The 23,441-nt window shown below is 40.6% G+C and overlaps 1 protein-coding gene across 2 annotated transcripts in view; it reads left to right on the top strand.

The window, feature by feature from the left end:
* The window catches only part of MANBA (mannosidase beta), a 114,628-nt gene that overhangs the window by 19,911 nt on the left and 71,276 nt on the right, over nt 1–23,441 (top strand). For both annotated transcript variants that reach the window (XM_045536649.1, XM_045536648.1), the window contains one exon: nt 3,838–3,961. In XM_045536649.1, the coding sequence (XP_045392605.1) occupies nt 3,838–3,961 (124 nt within the window). The remainder of the gene's footprint in view (nt 1–3,837; nt 3,962–23,441) is intronic.

Here is a 23,441-nt window from a genome sequence, read left to right as displayed (position 1 = left end):
AGGCCCCTCTCTGTTCTAGCCACTTTTCTGCTCTTGTTTTATACCCTCTCTAGGATATCTCATTTAGCTTCATTTCTTCAAAAACTGATCTATTTGCCAATGATTCCCAATATTGAATCTTCAGTCCAATCCGTCATCAATTCCTGGCCTTCTACAGTACCCAGATGCCTGTTTGGCCTTGTCACTTGCTCAGTATGTCCAGCACTGCATTCGTGATCTGAACCCTTCTCCCGAAATTCCCGCTCTTGCTGAATGGAAGACTACCCACGACAGTCGCTCAAGCCAGAAGCCCGAGGATTATTCTTGATACCTCCCTCTCTCTTCTTCCCCTCCTCCAATCTATTGCTAAGTCCTCTTGATGATGTGAATGGGACCTTTTCCATGGCTCTAGAAACAGCCCGTGCTCCATTTCTTCTACTGTGTCTCCAGTTCAGTCATTTCTTGCGTGAAGCATTGCCCTGGTTGCCCAACTGGCATCCCTACAGCCTCACTTGCCTTCCTCTAATTGATTGTCCACAGAGCAGCTAGAATGGTCTTGTCAGACGAAAGTGACCACAGCGCTCCTTCAGACTCTTCAGCAGCTTCTCAGTGCCTTTAGGCCGAGGTCCAAGGTCCTTAGCTCTGTCCGGCCCATGCCCACCTCTGCAGTCTTCCCCCACCGCTTCCCGTTGTTTCTCTTCATCTCCTGGAAGGCAGCGTGTTGTCCTGCACCTCTGGACCTTTGCACATGTCGCTCCATCTGCAGGGACAGCTTCTGCTTGCCTTTCCTCCAATCCCAGTGGGCACATGGCGCCCACCCTCGAGCCCGTGTATAAAAGTCACTCTTTTTCGGGGAAATTTGTCTTGACACCCACACCTTCCACCCACAGCCACTGGCTGTATGTTCCCTGTTTATTTCCCTTGTAAAACTCATGCTTGTAATCATTTATTCAATGCCTGAATTTCCCGCTCTACTGGTGCGCATCATAAGCAGAAGCGCTGTGTCTGTCTTGTATGTCGATCCACTCCCAGCCCGAAACACAGCAAACACTGCAGAAACGCTTCCCGGATCAGTGAAAACGCTCATTGGGAGAGGCTGAGTGAGTGAGAGTGATCTGTAGCCTCTGATGGGCAAAGGGTCTGTCTTACATGACGCTGAATATTCTGCTCTCCCCGTTGTCCATTTCTCCAACGAAAGAATTACACGTGTGTCCTACAAACTCTCCGACAAACGTCCCCAAGATGGTTTTCATCCTGACTGTGAGTATCTGATACTTAAGGGGCAAATTTAGACAGATACAGATGCAGTTCTACAAAGCAGCTTTAGTTTGCTTTTCTTTGTAGTGGAAACAAATTTATCTCTATTTTAGATAAACACAGAGCTGAGAAAATTATACTTAACTGAGAGCAGTTTGGTGACATCCTCAGGCTCTCCTCCCCAAATGCCTCCATTCAGAAGGATCTTAGTACTTCCTCTGCTGCTTGTTCCCTTTACAAAGCAGAACCCGTAGCCTCACACATTTTAATTAGCTGGGTTTTGAAAATATTTTTTTTTCTTTTAAGAAGTAGAAGTGGACCGGTGTGGTGGCTCACGCCTGTAATCCCAGCACTCTGGGAGGCCGAGGTGGGAGGATCATTTGTGCTCAGGAGTTCAAGACCAGCCTGAGCAAGAGCGAGACCCCGTCTCTACTAAAAATAGAGAAAATTAGCCAGACGTGGTGGCGCACGCCTGTAGTCCCAGCTGTCTGGGAGACTGAGGAAAGAGGACTGCTTGAGCCCAGGGGTTTGAGGAGCTATCATGACGCCACCGCACGCTAGCCCAGGCAACAGAGCAAGACTGTGTCTCAAAACAAAGCAAAATAAAACAAACAAAAAAGAAGTAGAAGTTAGAAAAAAATCTGCTTGAAAGGGATTTAAATGTACCATGTCCTATTTGTGAATTTGAACCTTTATATGTTAATGTGGACGTCTAGTGTCATGAAGGGAGAGACAAGTAGCCAGGGTGAATAAGATTTGATAAAAATTCTGCCTTGGCCGCCTACGTCGGTGTCTAAAGTTTGAACTGAATGTTTTTGGCCTCTGTGTTTGGAAACAAGGACTTTTGAATTCTTACTCAAGGAAGTAGGGGTTGGCAAAAAATTTTTATCTGAATGTTTCTTCATTCTTTATAATTATTACATTTAAATACAATATTCTTTATATATAGTTATTTTTTTTAATTTCAGCATATTACCGGGGTACAAATGTTCAGGTTATGTATATTGTCCCTGCCCACCCCCACCCCCAAGTCAGAGCTTCAAGTGTTATATATAGTTGTTACGCTTAAATACAATGGTTAGGCTGGGCGCGGTGGCTCACACCTGTAATCCTAGCACTTGGGAGGCCGAGGCGGGCGGATCCTTTGAGCTCAGGAGTTTGAGACCAGCCTCAGCAAGAGCGAGACCCTGTTTCTACTTAAAATAGAAAGAAATGATTTGGACAGCTAAAAAAATATATATATAGAAAAAAAAATTAGCCAGGCATGATGGTGTATGCCTGTAGTCCCAGCTACTCAGGAGGCTGAGGCAGGAGGATGGCTTAAGCCCGGGAGTTTGAGGTTGCTGTGAGCTAGGCTGACGCCACAGCACTCTAGCCCAGGCAACAGAGTAAGACTCTGTCTCAAAATAAATAAATAAATACAATGGTTAGTTTCAGAGATATTTTGGAAAAGTCTAAACGGTGTTGTGTTGCTTCAGTATAATGTGCTTTTGAAGAATAAATATGCAACTCTTCAAAATTAGGTTTTATGTTCTTAGAACATTTCTGCCAGATTTAACTATGTTGCATGGTTGATATATTAGTTATTGTATTAGTTACTTATTGCTGTGTAACAAATTATGCCAAAACCTATCAGCTTAAAGCAACATTTATTAGGGTAGTTTCTGTAAGTCAGGATTCTGAGTTGCAGCTTAGCAGAGTGCCTCTGGCTCCAGATCTCCCAGTGAGGTTATGGTCAAGCTGTCGGCCAGGGCTGCAGACCTCTCAGCGCTTGCTGCGGGTTGCAGTGTCTGAGGTGAGCTCACCTGTGGTCACTGGCAGGCCTCAGCTAGCTGCTCTGGGACCCAGCAGCAGGCCTCCCTCTTGGCCAAGAGAGGGCTCAAACCTGAAGGCATAGTCTTTGATAACATAATTAATGAAGTAACCTCACTTTTGCTATATTCTGTCGGTTAGAAGTGATTCACTAGGTCCAACCCATACTGAAGGCGAGGAGATTCCACAAGGGCCTGAACACCAGAAGGGAATCGTTGTGGGCCACGTTAGAGGCTGTACATGGGGGTAGGGCACACACACACGGTTCTGGGCTGACTTGTGGCCCTCCAAAATGTGTGTGTTGAAGCCCTAACTCCCAAGACCTCAGAATGTAACCGTATTTGGAGATCAAGTCTTGGAAGAGGTGATGAAGTTAAAATGAGGTGGTTGGGTAGACCCTATTCCAACATGGCCGGCACCCTTGTGCAGAGGCAAAATTTGAACAACGGAGAGAACCGAGAGAGACACCAGGGACGCTTGAGCACAGAAAAAAATGATGTGAGGACAGAGTGAGAAGGTGGCCATCAACAAACCCAGTAGAGAGTCCTCAGAAGGACCAAACCTGCTGACACTCTGACCTTGGAGTTCTGGCCTCCAGAACTGCGAGAAAATGAATTTCCATGGTTTAAGCCACTCTGTTTGTGGTATTTTGTTATAGCAGCTGTAGCAGACTGATATATATATATATACATATATATATATATAACATTTTAAAAGAAAATGTTTTTCATAATGTTTAAATTTCATAGTAATCAGAATATATCTTCTGTTTTCCCCTTGAAATTACAGGAACAATGTTCTTTTAGTTGGGACTGGGGGCCTTCCTTTCCTACCCAGGGAATCTGGAAAGATGTTAGAATTGAAGCCTATAATATTTGTCATCTGAACTACTTCACCTTTTCCCCAATATACGGTAAGCTAAGAGATGTGATTTCTTGTTTTTTTTTTTCTTTAAGTCTCCTCCTCGTCATAAAAATTGGGTTTATAATTGGAATATATAGATATATTTTCAGGGATTTAGTTTTCTTTACATTTAATTTATAAAAGTGAAAAATGGATACAAACTGATTTGTCATGAAAATGGACAATATAAAACAGGTAGGTAGATAGATACCTTTTAGCATATTTTGCAAAGAAAAAAAGAAAAGAAAAGAAAATGAAGGCAAACAGAGTAACTGCAAGGTTTCAAGGTTTCTAAGGTAAGTGTTCCCTCTTGAAACAGCTGGGCTCGCCAGATCCTGCTTCCTCATGCTGCCTCTGCAGTCACTGTTGGTGTCGAATTCTTGGTTTGCTCAAATCGTTAGGGGACTTTCTGTCCCTGCGCATGTTCTTCATAATTAGGAGCACCCCTGTGAGGGCCCTGATGCTCAAGCCTTGTGAAGAGTTGAAAATAAACCGGAGTCCCTGCGAGGCATAAAGACAGTGTCTGGGTGAAGAACACAACGTTTTTAGTTGAAAGAACTGTTTGCTATCAAGAAGCGTTGAGATAAAACCTCAGAAATCCCACAGATGTCACTGAATCAGTTAAAAGCTGGTCAAATATCTGTTGAGTTCTTTGCTTAGCACTGTGCGTGTTGAGTGTGGAAAAGAAATCGAGTAGGAGCACGCATGCTTTCCCGTGTTGCATGCTGTCGTGGGGAGGCAGATGGAAACAATTGCCAAATAAAACAGGAGTGTGTAATATTAATAGTCTTCCAGGATGAGAGCCAGAGAATCAAAGATCTGTGAGGATCTGAGAAGTTAGGGAAATCAAGGGTGAAGGTGGAGGCCAGTGAGATCTTAAACGATAGCACACAACGTTCAGTTCCATTGCGTGGAGGCCCAGCTAGGTGAAGTCAGTAGGAACGAATGTCAGCACAAGAGTTCTGTCATCTTTAGGGCCCTGGTGACCCTAGATTGCTATTCAATTGAGCCAAATCTGTATTTTCTGAAAGTAGAAGACAAAGGCAAACGAGAGATGGTTGGTAACTGAGGAGGTTATGGTGCTGCTGATATTTTCAAAGGTTAAAAAGATCTAATTTAAAAGATCTAATTCAAATTGCACATGTAACCCAAACTGAAGATTTTTGCTACTAAAATCAAATAATGGTTCATTCTCCCTTCTTCCACCATCCACACCTATAGGTTTTCTCAGGTGTATGCAATATAATCAGACTCCTTCAGTGGTCTGATTTAGCAAAAAGTTACTTAATGATTTTGAAGCTTAATCAGTGTTTTAGGTGGTTTGCAAAAACTACTAGAAGTTTCATGAACCCTTATACCTGAAAAAATTTCAATAACACTGCTCTAGTTTAATTTAAAACTTTGAATATGAAACTAAACATCTCTCCCTGAATATGAGTTTATTATGTGGAGTTCAGTTTATTAGTCTCTAGTGACTGGGTAAATTTTATATGAATTAAGTCAATTTAAATGATGCTTAAAATTCAACTTAGATTCAGTGTAAACAATTCCCCATATGAACTACATTTTTGAAGGTTTTGCTTTTTTCTTGATACATAACATTTGTACATATTTTATGGGGTACATGTGATATTTTGTTACATGCATAGAGCATGTAATGATCAAGTCAGGGTATTTAATGTATCCATTACCTTGAGTATTTATCATTTCTATGTGTTGAGAATATTTCAAGTCCTCTTGTATAGCTATTTTGAAATATACAACATGTTGTTAACTGTACTTACCCTACTCTGCTATGGAATGTTAGAACTTCTTCCTTCCAACTAACTGTATGTTTGCACCCATTAACCAACCTCTCTTCAACCCCTCTTCCCACTCACACATCCTGCCCAATCTCTGGTATCTGTCACTATACTCTGTACCTCCATGAGACCAATTTTTTAGCTCCCACATATGAGTGAGATCATGTGAAATTTGTCTTTCTGTAGCAGGCTTATTTCATTTAACACAATGACAGCCAGTTTCATCCATGTTGGTGCAAATAACATGATTTAATTATTTTTATGGCCAAAAAGTATTCCATTGTGTAAATATATACTGCATTTTCTTTATCCATTTGTCTGTTGATGGTCACTTAGGTTGGTTGATTCCATATCTTCACTATTGTGAGTAGTGCTACAGTAATCATGGGGGTGCAGGTGTCTTTTTTGTGTACTGATTTCTTTTCCTTTGGGTAAATACCCATTAGTGGGATCGCTGGATCGTATGGTAGTCCTGTTTTTAGTTTTCTTGAGATATCTGCACTCTGTTTTCCATCGTGGCTGTACTAATTTACATTTCCATCAACGGTGTGTAAGAGTTCCCTTTTCTCAGCATCCTAGCCAGCATTTGTTATTTTTTGTCTTTCTAATAATAGCCACTCTAGTAGGGTAAGATGATATCTCTTTGTGGTTTTGATTTGCATTTCCCTGATGTTTAGTGACATTGAGCATTTTTTCATACACCTATTGGGCATTTGTATGTCTTCTGAGAAATGTCTATCTATGTCCTTAGCTCACTTTTTAATGGGATTATTTGTTTCTTTCCTTATTGAGTTGTTTGAGTTCCTTATATATCCTGGGTATTAGTACCTCATTGGATGAATAGTTTATGAATATTTTCTTCCATTCAACAGGTCTTATCTTCACCATGTTGATTATTTCCTTTGATTTGCAGAAGTTTTTTAGTTTAATATAGTTCCATTTGTCTATTTTTGTTGCCTATGCTTTTGAGGTCTTAGCTGTAAAATCTTTGCCTAGACCAATGTCCTGAAATGTCTCCCCTGTGTTTTCTTTTAGTAGTTTTATAGTTTTGGGTCTTCTGTTTAAGTCTTTAATCCATATTGTATTGATTTTTGTATATAGTTAGAGATAGATGTCCGGTTTCATTCTTCTGCATATGGATATCCAATTATCTCAGCACTATTTACTGAAGAGGGTATCTTTTCCCCAATGTATGTTCTTAATGCCTTTGTCAAAAATAAGTTGGTTATAAATGCATGGATTTGTTTCAGGGTTTTCTATTCTGTTCCATTGGTCTATGTGTCTGTTTTTATACCAATACCATGCTGTTTTGGTTACTATAGACTTATAATATATTTTGAACTTAGGTAGTGTGACACCTCTAGATTTGTTCTTTTTGTCCAGAATTGCTTTGGCTATTTGAGATCTTTTTTGGTTCTATATGCATTTTAGGATTGTTTTTACTATTTCTTTGAAAAATGATATGATATTTTTATAGGGAATGCATTGAATCTGTAGATTGCTTTGCATAATACAGTCATTTTAATGATGTTAATTCTACCAATCCATGAGCGTGGGTTGTCTTTCCATTTGTCCCTTTTTCAGTTTCTTTTATCACAGTTTTGTAGTTTTCATAGCAGAAGTCTTTTACCTCCTTGGTTAAATTTATTCCTAGGTATTTTATTTTTTTGTAGCTATTATAAATTGGATTGCCTCCTTGATTTCTCTCTCAGCTAGTTCATTATTGGTGTTTATAAATGCTACTGATTTTAGTTGTCAATTTTGTATCCTGCAACTTTATTGAATTTGTTTATCAGATCTAAGAGTTTTTTGGTAGAGTCTTTAGGTTTTTCTAGATATAAGATCGTGTCATCTACAAAGAGAGACATTTCAACTTCCTCTTTTCCAGTTGGATTTCCTTTATTTCTTTCTCTGGCCTGGTTGCTCTGGCTAGGACTTCCAGCGCTATGTTGAACAGGAGTGGTGAAAGTGGGCATCCTTGTCTTGTTCCAGTTCTTAGAGGAAAGGCTTTCAGCTTTTACCTGATCACTATGAGTTGGGTGTGGGTTTATCATATATGATCTTTATTATGTTGAGGCATGGTCTTTATATACCTAATTTATTGAGAGTTTTTACTATGGAGTGGTGCTGAATTTTATCAAATGCTTTTTCTGCACCAGTTGAGATGATTATATGATTCTTGTCCTTTATTCTCTTCATGTGATAGATCACATTTATTGATTCATGTATGTTGAACTATCCTTGCATATATCCCACTTGATTGTGGTGTATTGTCTTTCTCATGTACTGTTGGATTCAATTTGTCAGTATTTTCTTGAGGATTTTTACATTTATGTTCATTAGGGATATTGGCCTGTAGTTTTCTTTTTTTGTTGCATCCTGATCTGGTTTTGGTATCAGGGTAATTCTTTTTTTTTTGGTTGAGACAGAGTGTCACTCTGTTGCCCGGGCTAGAGTGCCGTGGTGTCAGCCTAGCTCACAGCAACCTCAAACTCCTGGGCTCAAGCGATCCTCCTGCCTCAGCCTCCCGAGTAGCTGGAACTACAGGCATGTGACACCATGCCCGGCTAATTTTTCTGTATATATTTTTAGCTGTCCATATAATTTCTCTCTATGTTTAGTAGAGACAGGGTCTCTCTCTTGCTCAGGCTGGTCTCGAACTCCTGAGCTCAAATGATCCGCCTGCCTTGGCCTCCCAGAGTGCTAGGATTACAGGCATGAGCCATTGAGCCCGGCCCCAGGGTAATTCTTACCTTATAGAATGAGTTAGAGAGTACTCCCTCCTCTTCAATTTTTTGGAATAGTTTAAGGAGAATTGGTGTTAGTTCCTCTTTGTAAGTTTGGTGAAATTCAGCAGTGAAGCCATCTGGTCCTGAACTTTTCTTTGTTGGGAGACTTTATTACTGATTCAGTCTCGTTACTCATTGTTGGTCTGTTCAGATTTTCTATGTCTTTCTGAATTAATCTTGATAGGTCGTATGTGTCCAGAAATTTATCCATTTCCTCTAGGTTTTCCAGTTTGTTAGTGTATAGTTGTTCATAATAGTCTCTGATGATCTTTTTTATTTATATATCAGTTCTATCAGTGTAATGTCTCCCTTATCATTTCTGAATTTGTTTATTTGGGTCTTCTCTCTTTTTTTCTTGATTAGATTAGCTAATAGTTTGTTGATTTCATTTACATTTCCAAAAAATGAACTTTTTGTTTTATTGATCCTTTGTATTATTTTTTTTCAGTCTTCATTTAGTTCTACTCTGATCTTTATTATTTCTTTTCTTCTACTAATTTTGGGTTTGGTTTATTCTTGCTTTTCTAGTTTACTGAGGTGCATTGTTGACTTAAAAATCTTTCTACTTTTTTGATGTAGGCATTTATTGCTATAAAGTTCCCTGTGAGCACTGCTTTTTCTGTATTCCATAGGTTTTGGTATGTTGTGTTTCAATTTTCATTTGTTTCAAGACATTTTTGATTTCTTCCTTAATTTCTTCCTTGACCCAATGGTCATTCAGGAGTATGTTGTTTAATTTCCACAGTTCCCAAAATTCCGCTTATTATTGATTTCTAGTTTTATTACATTGTGGTGTGAAAAGATAATGATATGATTTTGATTTTTTAAAAATTTGTTGAAACTTGTTTTGTGTCCTAACATATGCTCTATCCTGGAGAACATCCATGTGCTGATGAGAAGAATGCATATTATTTAGCTGTTAGATGAAATGTGTAAATGTCATTTAGGTCCATTTGGTCTGAAGTGCAGTTTGAATCCAAAGTTTCCTTGATAATTTTCTGTCTAGGTGATCTGTCTAATGCTGAGAGTGGGGAGTTGAAAACAATTATTGTGCTGGAGTCTGCCTCTCCCCTTATATCTAACAATATTTGCTTTGGATATCTGGATGTTCTGGTGTTGGGTGCATATATGTTTAGAATTGTTATATCCTCTTGCTGAATTGATCCCTTTATAATTATTTAATTACCTTCTTTGTCTCTTTATTGTTTCTATAATAACTTAAGGTTTGTTTTATCTCATATAAGTATAGCTACTCCTGCTCATTTTTGGTTTCTGTTTGCATAGAATATCTTTTTGCATCCTTTTACTTTTAGTCTGTGTCTTTAGAGGTGAGATGAGATTCTTGTAAGCAGCGTATAGTTAGGTTATTCTTTTTTCAATCCACTCAGCCAGTCTATTTCTTTTAAGTGGGAGGTTTAATCCATTTACATTCTAGGTTATTATGGATATGTAAGGGCTTAATACTACTATTTTTTCAGTCAATTTGTGCTTGTTTTGTGTATTTTTCTTCCTTTCTTTCTCTCTTATTGTTTATCATTGTGGTTTGATGGTTTTCTGAAGTGATAACATTTGAGTCCTTTCTCTTCTTCATTTGTGTGTTTGCTTTACCAGTGATTTTATACCTTTGTGTGTGTTCATGATGCTAGATATTGTCCTTTTACTTTTACATTTAGGATTCTCTTAAGCATTTTTTATGTCTAGTGGTGATAAATTCCCTCAGCTTTCGCTTCTCTAGGGAAGACTTTATTTGTCCTTATTTATGAAGGTTACCTTTGCTGAGTGTAGTATCCTTGGCTGGCAGCTTTTCCTTTTAGCACTCTGTCCCCTTCTCTCCTGGCATGTAAGGTTTCCACTGAGAAATCTGCTGTTAGTCTGATGGGTGCTCCCTTATAAGTGACTAGATGCTTTTCTGTGCTGTGTTTTGAATTTTCTCTTTGTCTTTGACTTCTGGCAGTTTGACTACAGTGCTCTGTGAGAAGACTTTTTTGAATTGTATCTGTTGATCTCTCTGCTTCTTATATCTGGATATCTAAATCTCTTGCTAGACTTGGGAAGTTTTCTGCTATTATTTTGTTAAATAGGTTTTTTATCCCTTTCATTTTCAGGGACACTGAAAGTTCAAATATCTGGTTGCTTTATGGTTTCCATATGTTCAGTAAGATTTGATTATTCTCTTTTATTCTTTTCTTTTTCTCTTTGTCTGACTGGGTTACTTCAAAAGACCTGTCTTCAAGTTCTGAAATTCTTTTTTCTGCTTGATTTAGTCTATTGTTGAAGTTTCCAATGTATTTCCAATGTATTCTTCAGTTCCAGAATTCCTGTTTCTTTTTTTATGATATCCTTTTTTTTTTTTTTTTTTTCGAGACAGAGTCTCACTCTGTTGCCCGGGCTAGAGTGCCATGGTGTCAGCCTAGCTCACAGCAACCTCAAACTCCTGGGCTTAAGCAATCCTTCTGTCTCAGCCTCCCAAGTAGCTGGGACTACAGGCATGCACCACCATACCTGGCTAATTTTCTTCTGTATATATTTTTAGCTGTCCAAATCATTTCTTTCTATTTTTAGTAGAGATGGGGTCTCGCTCTTGCTCAGGCTGGCCTCGAACTCCTGAGCTCAAACGATCCACCCGCCTTGGCCTCCCAGAGTGCTAGGATTACAGGTGTGAGCCACCGCGCCTGACCTATGATATCCTTTTGATAAATTTCTCATTCCTATCCTGAATTGTTTTTCTAGTTTCTTTGTATTGTGTTTCTGAGTTTTCTTTATATCTCACTGAGCTTCTTTAATATTATTTTGAATTCTTTTTATATTTTTTTATTTTTAATTATTATGGGTACATAATAGTTGTATATCTTTATAGAGTACATGTGATGTTTTGATACAGGCATACAGTGTAAATTAATTAAATAAGGGTAATTGGGGTGTCCATCTCCTCAGCATTTATCATTTCTTTGTGTTAGGAACATTCCAATTCTACTCTTTAAGTTATTTTAAAATATACCCTAATTCAGAGGTCCCCAACCTTTTTGGCACCAAGGACCAGTTTCATGGAAGACAGTTTTGCCATGGGCAGGGACAGAGGCAGAGCTCAGGCAGTGATTCAAGTGATGGGGAACTGCGAAGCTTTTCTGACTCACCTGCAGCTCACCTGCTGTGTGCCCCTCCCTTCCTAAATTTCATGGAAGACAATTTTTCCACAGACAGGGGACGGCGGGGGGAGGGGGGACAGTAGAGTTCTGCCTCTGGGTCCCTAACAGGCCACGGACCAGTACTGGTCCACAGACTGGGGGTTGGGGACCGCACCCCTAAGTTATTGTTGGTTATAGTCACTTTTTTGAGCTATCAAATGTTGTTCATTCTCTCTAACTATCTAACTATATTTTTGCACCCATAAACCATCCTTACTTTATCCTTCCCTCCCTGCTACCCTTCCCACCCACTGGTGACCATCATTCTACTTTCTGTCTCTATGAGATCAATTATTTTTAATATTTAGATCCCACTAGGAGTGAGATTGCTTATTGTTCATTAACATCCTTTTCTTTCAGATTGAAGAACTCTTTTTAGCATTTCCTGTAGGACAGGTTTGGTGTTGATGAACTACCTCAGCTTTTGTTTGTCTGGGAATGTCTTTATTTCTCCTTCATGTTTGAAGGATATTTTTGTAGGACTTAATATTCTTGGGTTAAAGTTTTTTTCCTTCAGCACTTTGAATATGTCATGCTACTCTCTTCAGGCCTGTAAGGATTCCACCGAGAAGTCTGCTGCTGGACATATTAGAGCTCTTTTATATGTTGTTTTTTTTTCTCTTTTCTTGATTTCTTTAGAACTTTTTCTTTATCTGCAACCTTTGGGAGCTTGGTTATTAAATGCCTTGAGGTAGCCTTGTTTGGGTTAAATCTGCTTGGTTTTCTATGACCTCCTCATACCTGAATATTGATATCTTTCTCTAGGTTTGGAAAGTTCTCTGTTATTATTTCTTTGAGTAAACTTTCTAACCCAATCTCTCTCTCTACCTCCTCTTTAAGGTCAGTAACTCAGATTTGTTCTCTTGAGGCTATTTTCTAGATCTTGTAGGTATGCTTCATTTTTATTTATTCTTTTTTCTCTTCTGACTGTGTATTTTCAAATAACCTGCCTTCAAGCTCACTGGTTCTTTCTTCTGCTTGGTCAATTCTGCTGTTGAGAGATTCTGATGCATTTCTCAGTTTATCAATTGAATTCTCCAGTTCTAGAATTTCTGTTTGATTTTTTTAATTTTTTCAATCTCTTTGTTGAATTTCTGATAGGCTTCTGAATTCCTTCTCTGTGTTGTCTTGGAGTTCATTGAGCTTCTTCAGGACAGCTATTTTGGATTCTTTGTCTGAAGGTCACCCATCTCCATCACTCCAGGATTGGTCACTGGTACCTTATTTAGTTTGTTTGGTGAGGTCATGCCTTCTTGGATTGGATGTTCTTGATTTTTACGGATGTTAGTCGATGTCTAAGCATTGAAGAGTTAGGTATTTATTTTAATCTTCACAGTCTGGGCTTGTTTGAACTCATCCTTCTTGAGAAGGCTTTCAAAGGGGATTGAGGGTTGCAATCTTAGTCTTTGGTCACTGTAGCCATATCAGCACTGCAGGGGCCCCAAGCCCAGTAATGCTTTGACTCTTGCAGACTCCTTTGCATAGTGCCTTGGTGGACTTGGGTAAGATATGGGAGAATTTCCTGGCAATGTCTCTCACTCTCTTCCCTTACTGTTCCTGTTGGGATCCTGGAGTTGAGGGAGGAGTGACGTGGGCACTCCCTAGTGGCCCCCAGTGCCAGGTTATCCCTGAAGTCAGCTGAGTCTCACTCAAAGCCATTGGTGACTGTTGGCTGGCTACCTCAGGGACTCTATGAGTCTGCTTGGTACTTTGTTTTACTGTGGCTGAGCTGGTACCCAAATTGCAAAACAAAGTCCTCTGAGCTCCTACCTTTTCTCAAGTGGAAGAAGACTCCCCAAAGTGCACTGCCTGTGGCTGGGCAAGGGGTGACACAGGCACTGGCTTGGCCTCAGCTGCTGGAGTCTCACTGGGTCACATGCACCCCGAGTTTACTGGCTTTGAGCCAGCACAGCCACAAGAATTGCCCAAGGACTGCAGCTTTTGTGGCCCAACTGCCTCACAAATTTAGTCCAGGCCGCAGGCTGCTTTTTATCAGCTGGCAGTAGGGCCAGCCCCAAATCAGGTTTTGGGGTGGAGGATTTCCTTCAGGCCAGGCCTGTCAAGATACACCCTTTGTGGGCACTGGCAGAATTCTGCTCTGTGCCTTGTTCCTCTGTGCCAGGCAGCCCTGAGTTTCAATGACAAGCCCACAGTCACTTCCCTCTCCCTCCCTCGGGCACACAGATTCCGTCTCCACTGGGCATGCTGGCATGGCGCTGTCTGGGGACAGAGGAGGGGTGGCGTAGACAATGCAAAGTTGTCTCTCCTGCCCTCTTCAGTGCCTCTTTCCTTGATATAATTTTAAAAAACAGGTGGTATAATGGCTAACTTGAGTTTTGGTTGTTCTGAAGGTGTTTGCTTGCAGGGATAGCTGTTGAATTTGGTGTTCATGTGGAGGCACGATTGCTGGAGGTTTCTATTTGGCCATCTTGCTCCACCCCATCTCTGTTTTGAATTCTTTATCTGGGACTTCATAAATTTCTTTTTCATTGGAATCCGTTACTGGAGAATTATTGTATTCCTTTGGAGTTGCCATAATCCTTGCTTGTTCATGTTTGCTATGTCCTTACGTTAATGTTTGCACATCTGGTGTAACAGTTGTTTCTTCCGATTTTTTAAACTTGCTTTTGTAGGGGAGGGCTTTTTCCCAGAGATGTATCTGTGGTGTTGGTTGGGTGGGGCACTTTGGTTTTGACTCTGAGTGTTTCCAGTAGTGTAGTCTCTGTATGATTTCTTTGGCTGCAAACAGGCTCAGTAGTGTCTGTATTTCAGTGGCTTAGGGTGCAGTTGCTAGTGGAGGGTGTGGTGAAGTTTTCTTGGAGATGGGGACATCAGATGGACCAGTTTAGGCCCCAGTGATGGCAGTAGCTGGCCAAAGTTGCAGTTGTACATAGATGGCGGGGAAGTGTGCACTTCGACCCCAGGTGGCGGCTGTAAGTGGGGTAGCCTTTCTCCAGAGTGCTTCTAAATGCCTGGCAGCCCTGCTCCTGGGGTCACTACCCATGGCTCACGCATCTGCCTTGGCAGCTGAGCATCCAGTGCTACCTGGCTGCATGAGGGAGATGTCAATGGTCCCCAGGGTGGAATGTGGTCTGGTGGAGGCTGGGATTTCAAAATGGTGCTTTGCTGTAGCTTCTTAGGACTTGGGAAGTGCGTGGGGCCAGGCATGAGCTCCCTCTCTGGAGCGATGCACTCCTGTGGTCTCCAGGCAGCTCCCTGTTAGTCTCCGGGCCCAAGAGGGTCTGGGGGGCTCTCCCACAGCCAGGACTGCAGGAGTCTGTGGTGGGAAGTGGACCGCTGGGGGTTGCTCACTTTGCCTTCATTGGGAAGCTTCTCGAGGCTTCCAGCTGCTCGGAGCTGTCTGCCTCACCCCTTCTCCTTCTTTGCCTTAGATGTTTCCTGTCACTTCTCTGTTGAATTCCAGTGTTTTCTCTTAGGGGATCTATTCGAAGTGTGATTATCTATTCACTATTTGGTTCTTCTTTATGGGGGAGCTGGGCATAGGATGCCTCTAGTTGGCCATCGTGAACCCCCCTCATTTTTGAAGCGTCATAACTGCAATATGTTTTTCTCTCTAACATAATTATAGAGTTTCTCTGTAACAGAGGAAATATGTTTCCTGTTCAGAAGATGTGCTTTGTGCATGTTAAGCAGTAATTCTTATATTTCTCATTAATTTTGTAGCTATCAGTTTGGTTATTTGATGTAATAAAGAAGGTTGAAGCATAAAGTTATGAAAACATTAGAAGAAGAACTACCTTTAGGAGTTTGTTCAGAATTTCTTTGTTTTTCTATTCAGGTTTTATCTGGAAGAAAGCAGTTATCACTGATATCATTAGATATTTAAAAGTTGACAAATAATAACAGAAGAAGATAACGTAGTCTGGATGCTTTTAGCGTTCATTGGTATTTGCTCTGAGGCAGGCACTGTGGCAGTTACTGAAAATAAAAAGAAGATTAGCTCATAGTCAAAGCTAGATACATATGATTTTTACTTAAAATCAAATGTATTCATTTTTAAAATTTAAGTGTGAAATGAGGTTGGTCAAAACTAATGCAAGCAGTGGTTTTCTCTGTTGGATTACAGATGATTTGTATTTTATTCTCCTATTTAACTGTCTTTTCTAAGTTTCTATATTGAGCTTCTGTCATATATTTAGTAAGGGGTAAAAGCAGTTATTAAACATAGTAATCTAGTAATTGCAGCCAATTAGGTATGCAAGTTTAAACTAATTTGTCTGTGGGATACATACATTCTGCTTTTTCCCTGTTCAGGCTAGAAAGAGGTACGATAATCTTTTTGCTTTGCCAAATGTTTAATTTATTTTTTAATTAGTGAGTTTACCCGTGAAGATCAAAGAACCAAGGATAGTTCCCCAACTTAATTGTGTTCAGTATGACAGAGAGAAGGCTGTTAGACTTTTAAAAATTGACTTGAAAGCCAGGTACAGTGGCACACACCTGTAATCCCAGTACTCAGGAGGCTGAGGAGGGAGGATGGCTTAAGCCCAGGACTTTGAGTCCAGCCTGGGCAACACAGCAAGATCCTATCTCTTAAATAAATAATTAATTAATTAACTTGAAATTTATATAAATTTACTTTATAAGTAGATATAAAAATATGTATGTGTGTGATATGTGTGTGTGTGTATATTTTTCTGTATTTTTCAATCCTTATAATAGTGGCTTCTTTTGTACCTTTTTTTTTAACTTTTGTACTTTTTAATATCCTGTGGTCATTTGTTTGATTTTGCCCTAACTTTAGATTCCTAAATGGTTTTCACATATTCTTAATGTTTAAGATAATTAATAATAAATTTATATTTGGAAAAAAATACTGACAACAGGAGTTATTGCTGTTTATCTCTAAGACTCTTGTGATTCTAGATATTATGAAATTCCAATTCATTGATGTGACTTTTTTTTTTTTTTTTTTGAGACAGAGTCTTGCTCTTTTGCCCTGGCTAGAGTGCCATGGCATCAGTCTAGCACACAGCAACCTCAAACTCCTGGGCTTAAGCGATCTTCCTGCCTCAGCCTCCCGAGTAGCTGGGACTACAGGCATGCGCCACCATGCCCGGCTAATTTTTTCTATATATTTTTAGTTGTCCAGATAATTTATTTCTATTTTTTAGTAGAGACAGGGTCTCACTCTTGCTCAGGCTGGTCTTGAACTTCTGACCTTGAGCGATCCTCCTGCCTCGGCCTCCCAGAGTGCTGGAATTACAGGCGTGAGCCACTGCGCCCAGCCTGATGTGAATTTCTTTAAAAGCTCATTAGCAAATATTTATTTGAATGATTCATCCTTAGCCTTAAAATATTCTAATCAGGTTTTAAATAGCAATAACTATTGTAGGATACCCATATTGTTAGTATTTTAAAAAGTAGCTGGACATGATGGCATACACCTATAGTCCCAGCTGCTCAGGAGGCTAAGGTAGGAGGATTGATTGAGTCCAGGAGTTCAAATCCAGCCTGGGCATCATAGTAAGACCCTGTCTGTAAAAAAAAAAATAAAATTTAAACAAATTTTTTAAAAAGTGAAAGATTGGCTCTGATATTGAAAAGGGAAACTTGGGTGCTTTTTAGTGAGTGTGGAAACCTAGCAAATCTCTACTGACCCCGTCTGCTCAGGGAGGGAAGGGGGAGTCTGGGCTGGGCATGGACGATCGTGGTGTGTGAGGAGGGGAGATGGCAGACTGTGACTGGTGAGGGAAGGTGCCTCAATTCCAAAGGTTAAGGATTTTTTTTGTTTGTTTGTTTGTTTGAGACACAGTCTCACTTTGTTGCCCAGACTAGAGTGCCGTGGCGTCAGCCTAGCTCACAGCAACCTCAAACTCCTGGGCTCAAGCGATCTTCCTGCCTCAGCCTCCCGAGTAGCTGGGACTACAGGCATGCGCCACCATGCCCGGCTAATTTTTTTCTATATATATTTTTAGTTGTCCATGTAATTTCTTTCTATTTTTAGTAGAGATGGGGTCTCGCTCTTGCTCAGGCTGGTCTTGAACTCCTGACCTCGAGCGATCCTCCTGCCTCGGCCTCCCAGAGTGCTAGGATTACAGGCGTGAGCCACCGCGCCCAGCCAAAGATATTTTAAAGTAAAGAATCTGTTTCAAACTCTAGGCCCTGGGTGGTGGGATGTGTGTGTGTGTGAGTGTGTGTGTGTGTGTGTGTGTGTGTGTGAGAAAGAGAGACAGGCAGTGACAGAGAGAGACAGAGAGACAGACATTCATTTAACTGTGGTCCTGGGTGGTGGTGAGGGGTGTGTGTAAGAGACAGACAGACAGATAGAGACAGAGACAGAGAGCGAGAGAGAGACAGAGATATATTCATTTATTGATCATCTTATTCATTCTAGGTCTGTCATATTTATAATCTGACATGAATTATTCATACTGGGCCATAGGTTTATTAGGAAGGGATGTTTGCCTAGTTTCATGACTTTTTCCTATGGTTGTTATGTAAACATATTAAGTTCAAGTGTACAATAGGTATGTTGTGTTGAAACCATACACTGTTCAATCTTTTGTTATCACAGTTAGAAAAGAAGCGAAGCTTTTCCCCACACACATGCCCTTGCTCTCCCGCCTCCTTTCCTGGAGCTGTCATGGGCAGTGATCCTTTGCCCTGTGCCAGGGACGCTGCCACCACCTCACAGATGCTCTTTCCCCAGACTGTCCCAGTTTACTGCTGCCTCAACCCAAAGCGCCCCCTCCTTCCTCCGGGGTGGCCCGGGTGGGGACGGGGTGCGGCTGAGCCGGGCCTGCCCTGTGGGGTGACGGGGGGTCGCTGCCCTTTGCTTACAGCCGAATCTGGAGAATATGGTATTGAAATATAGCAAAGATTCGTCAGTCTTACTTAGCACCTTATTTGATGAGCATGCATTTGCTTTTTTCATGCATTCATTTTGAATCACTTTTTCATTCAACTTTACTTTCCCTGTTCATCCTTGAACATAGCTTTATGGGTAGCTCGGTGGCTTGAATAGTCTTTCCTCTGATTAGCTGCCTTATCGTTTTTTGTTTTTTTTTTCTTTTTGAGACAGAGTCTCGCTTTGTTGCCCGGGCTAGAGTGAGTGCCGTGGCATCAGCCTCACTCACAGCAACCTCAAACTCCTGGGCTCAAGCGATCCTCCTGCCTCAGCCTCCCGAGTAGCTGGGACTACAGGCATGCGCCACCATGCCCGGCTAATTTTTTCTATATAGATTTTTAGCTGTCCAAATCATTTCTTTCTATTTTTAGTAGAGACGGGGTCTCACTCCTGCTCAGGCTGGTCTCGAACTCCTGACCTCGAGCGATCCACCCGCCTGGGCCACCCAGAGTGCTAGGATTACAGGCATGAGCCACCGCGCCCGGCCAGCTGCCTTATTGTTAAGTGAGTTTTTTTCTCTGGAGCTCAGTAACTTATCCTTGTTGTGGGGGGGATTTTGCCTTGGGTGTCCTTTGCCTGGATTTTATTTTGGAGGATCCTGTCCTGCCGAGCAGGCGCGGAGCTGCTGCTGCTTGGTCACTGCCGTGCTGGCCAGCGCAGTGCGCAGCTCTTGGAAAAGCAGCCGCTGAGGTCTGTCCTGTGACTCTAGTAGGACAGCAAAGCGTCTCATGTTTGATTTACACATTCCGTGGTGGCTTGGTCGTTTCCGCGTGGTGTCATTGCTGTGTCTTTCAATGCCAGGCCTGCCTTCGCCCTGCGGCTCTCCCTTGCCTCTTGCAGATGCAGCGGCTCAGCAGGCGGAGCTGATCCAGGCTGCTGTCTGTGAACAGCTCTTCCCCGAGGGAGCTCAAGCACCTTTTGCATCTTCCATAAGCATCTACCAGTGTTGGCAGATCCATCGCATGCTGACTCCGATGCCGTCTCTGAACTCCCATGTCCTTGCTAGTCCTTAACCCCCGGGATGCCAGCCTGTTTCTTAACTGTGACCTTGGGTATATTTCGGTTTTCTAAATACATTTTGAGAGTCAGCAGCAACATCATCTTTGCCTTTTTGATTTGGGATATAATTTATAGTACCCATTAAGGTTGACAGAGAATAATTATTCAAGAAATAGATTTCACTTATTTGACAGACATGCTCCTGTAACTGTTTTAATGCTCTCCTCAGGTAGTCTAGGTTACAAAGATGGTGTTTGACAAGTGGAGGAACTGTGGCACCATCTAATTGCATGTTTAGTGGCGGGTCAGACACATTCTCTGTTTGTAGATTTCAGTGTTCTTTCTTTTTGACAAAGACCCTCTGATTAAGAGGCTAACGTTTTATTATTGCAATGCCCCCAGAGTGCTTTGTTGCACATTGAATTGGATATTTGGACTTAGGGCTCTGAAAGGCAAACAGTACCTTTGCTTTTGCTTTTTTGCTCATCAGTCATGTACAATTGTCAATCCGTGTGTGCTTGCTAATGTCATTCTTTTTGGAAGGCTCCCCTGCAAGAGGCCTACAGGAAGTAGAGAGCACTGGAGTTGGGAAACCTGGGCCCTCTTCCTGTTGATTGGCTCAGGAGATTTGGAGAAAGGAACTGTAGTTAGGGCCCCAGAAACATCTGCAAAGTGACTAGGAGATCTCCAAGTTTCTTCTGCCTCTAACATTCCAAGGTTCTTCTCCTTTGTATGTAAGATGGTATAATATAAGTATGGAAGACTCAGTTTTTCTTGAAACTAGACATCATATGACCGGATGAAGACATTGATTCTTGAGGCTTTGTTACAATCAATTAAAGCAAGGCTTGGCATAGAGTTTGAGAGTACGTCTTCCTGTTCCTTATTGACACATTTGAATTAATGTAACTCAGCCATCTTATTTTTTTGCTTTTCATGTCTCTTCTGATACCTTTTTCCCCTAGACAACCTTTATTCTTTATTTTTTTCCCCAACCACATCTTGACAAAGGATTAGGCTGTATAGGAATATGAAAAAGCTGGCATTTTTTAGAAGATTTTAAAGGTGTAGACACATCTACATAAACCAGAGTTGTCTTGAAGATTCTCTGAATGAAGGAACAACACATGTTGATCTGGGCTATGTAGCTGCTTTTACCCTTTCTACAAATTCTCATCCAGGTCAAAACATGGTGTTTTTATTCATTTGTTAGTTTTTGGTTTTGTTTTATTTCAAAATATTCAGGAGGAACAAATGTTTTTGTTATTAATACATGGATATCTTGTATAATGTTAAGTCAGGGCTTTTGGGTGGGCTCATCACCAGATATTGTTAATTGTACCCAATAGGTGAGTTTTCATCCCACATCTCTCCTCCCACCCTCCCACCATCCCCCTTCTTGGTTTTCAATGACTTTTACATCTCTTTGTGCCCATGTGTGCCCATCATTTACCTCCCACTTATTAGTGAGAACGTATGGTGTTTGGTTTTCCATTCCTGAGATACTTCAGTTAAGATAATGGTCTACAGTTTCAACCAAGTTGCTGCAATGGCATTATTTCATTCCTTTTTTATGGCTGAGTAATACTCCACGGTGTGTATATGTGTGTGTGTGTGTGTGTTTGTGTGTGTATGTGTGTATATGCACATGCCACTTTTTAAAAATTCACTCATGAATTGATGGGCACTTAGGTTAGTGCCACATCTTTGCAATTGTGAATTGTGCTGTGATAAACATTCAAATGCAGGTGTCTTTTTGATAAAATGACTTCTTTTCCCTTGGGTAGATACCCAGCAGGGGGATTGCTGGATCAAATGGTAGGTTTACAATTATTTCTTTGAGGAATTTCTATACTGTTTTCCATAGAGGTTGTACTAATTTGCAGTCCCACCAACAGTGTATAAGCATTCCGTTCTCTCTGCATCCATGCCAGCATCTATTGTTTTTTGACTTTTTTAGTAATGGCCATTCTGACAGGGGTAAAGTGGTATCTAATTATAGTTTTAATTTGCATTTCTCTGATGATTAGTGATGTTGAGCATTTTTTCTTATGTTTGTAGGCCATTTCTCTATCTTTAAAAAAACTTCTGTTCATGTCTTTTGCACACGTTTTGATGAGGTTGTTTGTTTCTTCTTGCTGATTTGTTTGAGTTGTTTGAAGATTCTAGTTATTAGTCCTTTGTTGGATATAAAGTTTGTGAATATTTTCTCCCATTCTTTCGGTTATCTAGTCACTCTGTTGATTATTTCCCTTGCTGTGTAGAAGCTTTTTTTTTCTTTTTTTTTTGCGACAGAGTCTCGCTCTGTTGCCCAGGCTAGAGTGCCGTGGCGTCAGCCTAGCTCACAGCAACCTCAAACTCCTGGGTTCAAGCGATCCTCCTGCCTCAGCCTCATGAGTAGCTGGGACTACAGGCATGCACCACCATGCCTGGCTAATTTTTCTATATATATTTTTAGCTGTCCATATAATTTCCTTCTATTTTAGTAGAGACGGGGTCTCACTCTTGCTCAGGCTGGTCTTGAACTCCTGAGCTCAAATGATCCGCCTGCCTTGGCCTTCCAGAGTGCTAGGATTACAGGCGTGAGCCACTGCACCTGGCCATGTGCAGAAGCTTTTTAATTTAATTAAGTCCCATTTATTTATTTTTGTTGTTGCTGTATTTGCCTTTGGGGTCTTAGTCATAAATTCTTTGCCTAGGCCAAAAGTATAGGAGAGTTTTTTCTACATTTTCTTTTAGAATTTTTATGTTTTCATACTTTACAATTAATTCTTTAAACCATCTTCAATTAATTCTTTTATATGGCAAGAGATAGGGGTCCTGTTTAATTTTTAGGCTTGTGGCTATCCAATTTTCCCAGCACCATTTATTGAATAGGGCTTCCTTTCCCCAATGTATGTTGTTGTATGCTTTGTTGAAGATCAGTTGGTCGTAGCTATATGGTTTTAATTCTGGGTTCTCTATTCTCTTCCATTGGTCTATGTTTCTACTTTTATACCAGTACCAAGCTGTTTTGGTTATGATAGCCTTGTAGTATAATTTGAAGTCAGATAATGTGATGCCTCCAGGTTTGTTCTTTTTGCTTAGGATTGCTTTGGCTATTCACATTCTTTTTTGGTTTCAAATGAAGTTTAGGATATTTTTTATCTAGGTCTATGAAATAAGACATTGGGAATTCCATTGAATCTATAAATCACTTTGGGCAGTATGGACATTTTAGCAATGTTGATTCTGCCAATCCATGAGCAAGGAATGTTTTTCCATTTGTTTGTGTCATCTGTGGTTTCTTTCATCAGTGTTTTGTAGTTCTCCTTGTAGAGATCTTTCACCTCCTTGGTTAAGTATATTACTAGGTATTTTACTTTCTTTGTAGCTTCTGTAAATGGTATTGAGTCCTTGATTTGACTCTCAGCTTGACTGTTATTATTATATAGAAATGCTACTGATTTGTGTACATTGATTTTGTAACCTGAGACTTTGCTAAATTTATTTATCAATTACAGGAGTTTGTTGGTGGAGTCTTTAGTGTTTTCCAGATACAAGATTATATCATCAGCAAAGAGAGATAGTTTGACCCCCTCTTTCCCAATTTGGATGCCCTTTATTTCTTTTTCTTGCCTGATTACTCTGGCTAGGACTTCCAGTACTATGTTGAATATAAGTTGTAAGAGTGGGCATACTTATCTTGTTCCAGTTCCCGGGGAGAATCCTTTTAACTTTTCCCAATTCAGTATGATGTTGGCTCTGAGTTTGTCATATATGGCTTTTATAATTTTGAGGTATGTTCCTTCTGTGCCTAGTTTGTTGAGAGTTTTTTTTATCATGAAGGGGTGCTGAATTTTTA

Source organism: Lemur catta, chromosome 24 (genome assembly GCF_020740605.2).
Source record: "Lemur catta isolate mLemCat1 chromosome 24, mLemCat1.pri, whole genome shotgun sequence".
NCBI lineage: Eukaryota > Metazoa > Chordata > Mammalia > Primates > Lemuridae > Lemur > Lemur catta.
The sequence above is the reverse complement of the archived record's forward strand: the minus strand, read 5'-3'. Positions and strand labels throughout refer to the sequence as shown.